Below are 6,377 nucleotides of genomic sequence, written 5' to 3'. Positions count from 1 at the left end.
GGGCACCCCCTGAATGAGGTGTTTCGGGCATGTCCCACCAGGAGGAGGCCCCGAGGCAGACCTGGGACACACTAGAGAGATTTTATCTCTCAGCTGGCTTGGGAACTCCTTGGTGTTCCCCCAGATAAGCTGGAGGAGGTGGCTGAGGAGAGGGAGGTCTGGGCTTCTCTGCTAGGGCTGCGGCCCCTGTGACCCAGCCCCGGATAAGCAGATGGATGGATGGATGCTCTTTGTGGATTACAGCTCAGCTTTCTATAGAATCATCCCGGATATCCTCTTTACCAAACTGGTCACTCTTGGCCTTTGACTTTCTCACCAACCGGCCCCAGACTGTAAGACTTGGCCCCCATCTCTCCTCCACTCGCATGCTGAGCACTGGCTCCCCACAAGGTTGTGTGCTGAGCCCCCTCCTGTATTGTCTCTAAACCTAAGACTGCAGTTCGACCCACAACAACAACATCATCATCAAGTTTGCTGAAGACACCACATTAGTCAGACTTATCTCAAAGATGGGAACAGAGTGAAGTTTCACAGTGTAATCAAGGCAGCATAGAAGATTATTGGCTGCCCTCTCCCCTCCTTGGCAGACAATTGTTTCACCCGCTGCCTCAACAGAGCAACAAACATCATCAAGGGCAGCTGCCACCCAGGCTTTGACCTGTTCGATCTACTTCCCTCAGGGAAGCGCTACAGGTGCATCAGCACAAACACTGACAGACTTAGGAACAGTTCCTTTGCAAAAGCCATGAGCACCCTGAACTCACACATGAACCGACGACACAGTTTCACCCCCCAATTCAAGCCTCTCCTCTATACACAGAATATACAAACACTACCACCACTGTGCAATATTTAATTTATGTCAAATACCTCACTGTAAATATAAACTATTTATTTCTTTCCAATATTTGTATATTTGATATTTTTTGATATTGACCTGCTCATATGACTGGGCGATCGTGGCTCAAGAGTTTTTTCCAATGGATAACAGGGTTATGTTGATGCAACCACGGGTAACCCAGAACTAGTAACGTGAGTGTAGCTTGAAACACATACAGGGAGTGCAGAATTATTAGGCAAATGAGTATTTTGTCCACATCATCCTCTTCATGCATGTTGTCTTACTCCAAGCTGTATAGGCTCGAAAGCCTACTACCAATTAAGCATATTAGGTGATGTGCAACTCTGTAATGAGAAGGGGTGTGGTCTAATGACATCAACACCCTATATCAGGTGTGCATAATTATTAGGCAACGTCCTTTCCTTTGGCAAAATGGGTCAAATGAAGGACTTGACAGGCTCAGAAAAGTCAAAAATAGTGAGATATCTTGCAGAGGGATGCAGCAGTCTCAAAATTGCAAAGCTTCTGAAGCGTGATCATCGAACAATCAAGCATTTCATTCAAAATAGTCAACAGGGTCGCAAGAAGCGTGTGGAAAAACCAAGGCTCAAAATAACTGCCCATGAACTGAGAAAAGTCAAGCGTGCAGCTGCCAAGATGCCACATGCCACCAGTTTGGCCATATTTCAGAGCTGCAACATCACTGGAGTGCCCAAAAGCACAAGGTGTGCAATACTCAGCGACATGGCCAAGGTAAGAAAGGCTGAAAGACGACCACCACTGAACAAGACACACAAGCTGAAACGTCAAGACTGGGCCAAGAAATATCTCAAGACTGGTTTTTCTAAGGTTTTATGGACTGATGAAATGAGAGTGAGTCTTGATGGGCCAGATGGATGGGCCCGTGGCTGGATTGGTAAAGGGCAGAGAGCTCCAGTCCGACTCAGACGCCAGCAAGGTGGAGGTGGAGTACTGGTTTGGGCTGGTATCATCAAAGATGAGCTTGTGGGGCCTTTTCGGGTTGAGGATGGAGTCAAGCTCAACTCCCAGTCCTACTGCCAGTTTCTGGAAGACACCTTCTTCAAGCAGTGGTACAGAAGGAAGTCTGCATCCTTCAAGAAAAACATGATTTTCATGCAGGACAATGCTCCATCACACGTGTCCAAGTACTCCACAGCGTGGCTGGCAAGAAAGGGTATAAAAGAAGAAAAACGAATGACATGGCCACCTTGTTCACCTGATCTGAACCCCATTGAGAACCTCTGGTCCATCATCAAATGTGAGATTTACAAGGAGGGAAAACAGTACACCTCTCTGAACAGTGTCTGGGAGGCTGTGGTTGCTGCTGCACGCAATGTTGATGGTGAACAGATCAAAACACTGACAGAATCCATGGATGGCAGGCTTTTGAGTGTCCTTGCAAAGAAAGGTGGCTATATTGGTCGCTGATTTGTTTTTGTTTTGTTTTTGAATGTCAGAAATGTATATTTGTGAATGTGGAGATGTTATATTGGTTTCACTGGTAAAAATAAATAATTGAAATGGGTATATATTTGTTTTTTGTCAAGTTGCCTAATAATTATGCACAGTAATTGTCACCTGCACACACAGATATCCCCCTAAAATAGCTAAAACTAAAAACAAACTAAAAACTACTTCCAAAAACATTCAGCTTTGATATTAATGAGTTTTTTGGGTTCATTGAGAACATGGTTGTTGTTCAATAATAACATTATTCCTCAAAAATACAACTTGCCTAATAATTCTGCACTCCCTGTACAGCTGTATAGTCTGGGAATGATTGCCAGAGAGAGTCAGTGGAACGGGCTCAGTGATATGAGTGATGTTAGGAAGCTGCTGGCCACTGAGGGCGGGGACTTGGAGTGGGACGATCGTGGCTCAAGAGTTGGGAGTTCGTCTTGTAATCGGACGGTTGCCGGTTCGAGCCCCGGCTTGGACAGTCTCGGTCTTTGTGTCCTTGGGCAAGACACTTCACCCGTTGCCTACTGGTGGTGGTCAGAGGGCCCGGTGGCGCAGGTGTTCAGCAGCCTCGCCTCTGTCAGTGCGCCCCAGGGTGGCTGTGGCTACAATGTAGCTGCCATCACCAGTGTGTGAATGTGTGTGTGAATGGGTGGATGACTGAATGTGTAAAGTGCTTTGGGGTCCTTAGGGACTAAGTAAAGCGCTTTACAAAATACAGGCCATTTACAATATGTATACAGTGCCACAGTATACACTGTGCACCTCACCCCCCTTTCTTCTTTTCCCACATGTCTGCACTGGGTAGGAGTGTTTATAGTGACAATAAAAGGCATTCTAGTCAATCAGTTTAGAGGGTCAAGAACAGCAGGGAGAGAACACGCCTATTGGGGAGGCCTTTGCTGGTAGTTTGTGTGTGGGATGTGGTGCTTCTTGGCCTCACCTGCTGCTGAGAAATGAGCTACCAGATCTTTTTTTTTTTTTTGCAACTGTACATATTTATTTCTTACTATTTAACAGATTTCTCATTTCTTTTTACTTAATACAGTAAAAAGAAACATTTTGTCATGTAGAAAAACTGATTTGCACTGTACATCTTCAGCTTCAACTTCCAATCCTTCAAACAATGGAAAAGCCATTTAATTGTACAAGTGTTAAGTAAAAACAGACTTTCATGTTTGATTAAGCAGAAATTCAAAAACTGGTCCAGTTGCTAAAACCTCTGACTGTTTCAATAAGTGTTGAAGAGAAAGAGGATAAAACTGAGAAAACTACTAAAACTGCTTCACATCCATGTGGTTGTGGATCAGATTTATAAGACAGCATAATATCAAAATAGATTGACACTCTGATAGTGCTGCCACATCTAAAACAGTTTGTCTTTTAATCCTTTTCACATGTGCAGTCTCCACGGTGCCTGTTATTTCCTTGAACGGTAATGAGAAGAAAGATAGTGAAATTTACAGCCTTTCTACATATCAGTGTTTTTTTGGTAATTAGGCAGGTGACCATCAAAAATACATTTAGTGCAAAGACATCTACAAAATGTAAATCATCTGGGAAATGCAGATAAATAATAAAACGTCATATCCGCTTACATCAATAGACATGTTTTCAGACAACTCCAAATAAAACACAAATTTCAGTAAAAATTAAACATTTTTTTGGACTTATTTTAAAATGGATGTCAAACAATGGGTGTGACACTTAGCTGTGTGTGAAACTATTTTCTGATCGAATAAAACAAAAATTAGTTCTTTTTAAAATAACAACACTATACAATTTTTTCCGAATTTTGGTCAGTTTGAAACCGTAAATCAGAGGATTCATAATAGGAGGAATGACAAGAAACTCTATTGCTACAAAGTTTTGAAGGGTCCGAGGCAACTCTTTCGAACCCAGTCGCATACTTATAACATCAGTAAGTACTGCCACAACAAAAGTAAATAATGAGACGAGATGTGGGACACATGTTTGCATGAACTTTGCTCTGTTTTCTATAGACCTGAGACATGTTTGAATGATATACATATAGGACCAAACTATAAAAGCACCATGAAGCAAATAAATAATTATTGTAATATTTGCAGATATAGCATTGATTGCAGTTTGTGCTGGAAAACAAGCGAGTTGAACAATACTCCAGTTCACACAGAAGAGTCTGGAAATATACGGGCTGCATAACTTCAATCTAAATGTTAGAAAGGTATTCACAGCCATAATGCAGAAAGTTGTGAACCACAAAAAACATGCAAACCTTATGACTCTTTGCTTTGTCATGATAGAGTGGTACTTCAGTGGCTGACATATGGCCACATATCTGTCATATGCCATGAGTGCAAGAATCGACAGTTCACCACAGATAAAAGAGTAAACTACCTGATTCTGAATAAGGCAACCGTAATATGAGATGAGATGAACATCAGAGAGGAGATCCCAGAGAAATTTAGGGTAGAAACCTGCTGTTCCATAAAGTGCATTGATGCAAAAGACACAGAGCAGAATATACATTGATTCATGGAGGTTGCTGTCCAAGATGATGATCACAATGAGAGAAACATTGACGAGGCAAATGAAGCAGTAGCAAAACAAACTGAGGAAAAAGAGAACAAACCTGTGACTGACTGTTTCATTGAAACCTGAAAGAAAAAACATTGATATTACAGAAACATTATTCATTGTGATTGAGAGAAGTGAAGCCTAGTCGCTCACTGTATCTGTTCTCCTCTCTCCTCTATCAGGTACAGATAACAGCAACACGTGAGCTGGGATTTCAAACCAGCCAATCATTGATCTGGAATGAAAGCTCACAGCTTTGGAAAATCACAGGGGATTTAATATGTATCATGTACTAAACACATAATAAAACAAACCTGCAGGTTCTTGAAAAAGAAATATTAAAACGTTTTAAAATTTTTGTTCTGATATCAAAAGTTTTTAAGGTAGACTGTTTTCTTGGATTTGGTAAATGTTTAAATATGCAATTGTAACTCTCTGGTGCCACCTTAAAACCTGTAGTCTGTAATAGGACATGATGTCGTCGGTAAACAGGAAGTAAGTCTGTGAATTAAGGAGAAGGCATGTGCAGCATTGTGGCCTTAGCCAGATAAATCCAGTGGCATCCACATACATCCTATGCCTTTGGTAGCATTGTGGGTATGTATAGACTTGTTTTATATTTTATGTGCATGTATAGACCACTTTCTTTCAAGTAAGTTCATTTTTCTGTAAGTTTAATGATAAAACCTATCTTGTGCAGTTTAAGCTAGCAATCGCTTATGGAGCTAGTTAAAGGGGAATGACAAACGAATTGGAGGCATTCATTATAGTAAGACTTGTTAAAATCATAATTTGATGTTTGTATTTGACTTAAAAAGGGAAGTAATTCATATGAACATTGCATGTTGACATATTAAAAAACTGGGTTAATATATTTTCATCGTTATATATGTACATGGTGAATAAGTACAGTGATTATGCCTTGTACTGTTTGTTACAGTTTCACCTTTCCCTGTGTCAATAAACCTGTGAACCGGAAATCGTGTCATCAGAGTCTTGATGTGGGGAAGGAGTTTAGCTGACTGCCCAACCATAGCAGAGACAGTACAGTGAAACCACACTTCCTAGCGGGCAAGATAACGTGGAAACGCCGACAGATGGTAGGGAGACCATCATCACAATCAACTAATGGACAATTAGCACATCTAAGCAGAGATTCGCTGAGAAATTGTTCAGTCCCAGTCAGAAGAAACAACCATGTCAAAAACGCATTCGCACGCTCCTTCTGTGCACTCCTATGCATCATCAACTGGATCTGCTGCAGCCAAGGCACGAGCACGTGCAGAAGCAGCAAAGGCTCGTCTTTCTTATGCTGAGGAGGAAATAAACCTAAAACTAGAAAAGGCTAAATTGGAAGCCTCAATGCAAATGCTAGAATATAAGAAAGAAACTGCTGCAGCCATTGCGGAGGCAGAAGTGCTAGAAGCTGCAGCTAATATCAATAGTGAAAGACGTAGTTGTGACCGTGTACTAGATTCTGACCCTCTAGAAACTATTC

At 41.6% G+C, this 6,377-nt stretch overlaps 1 protein-coding gene across 1 annotated transcript; it reads right to left on the bottom strand.

The window, feature by feature from the left end:
• Positions 1–290: 290 nt before the first annotated feature.
• On the bottom strand, positions 291–4,999 carry LOC308409886 (olfactory receptor 2K2-like; the record flags this gene model as incomplete). The annotated part of the gene is made up of 2 exons (XM_080902886.1): positions 291–474; positions 4,101–4,999. 2 exons carry the CDS (start codon positions 4,997–4,999, stop codon positions 291–293), a joined length of 1,083 nt encoding a protein of 360 aa, XP_080759012.1.
• Positions 5,000–6,377: the final 1,378 nt, after the last annotated feature.

The sequence above is a fragment of the Rhamphochromis sp. 'chilingali' genome, assembly GCF_963969265.1.
Source record: "Rhamphochromis sp. 'chilingali' genome assembly, chromosome: 14".
NCBI classification, from domain to species: domain Eukaryota; kingdom Metazoa; phylum Chordata; class Actinopteri; order Cichliformes; family Cichlidae; genus Rhamphochromis; species Rhamphochromis sp. 'chilingali'.
The sequence above is the reverse complement of the archived record's forward strand: the minus strand, read 5'-3'. Positions and strand labels throughout refer to the sequence as shown.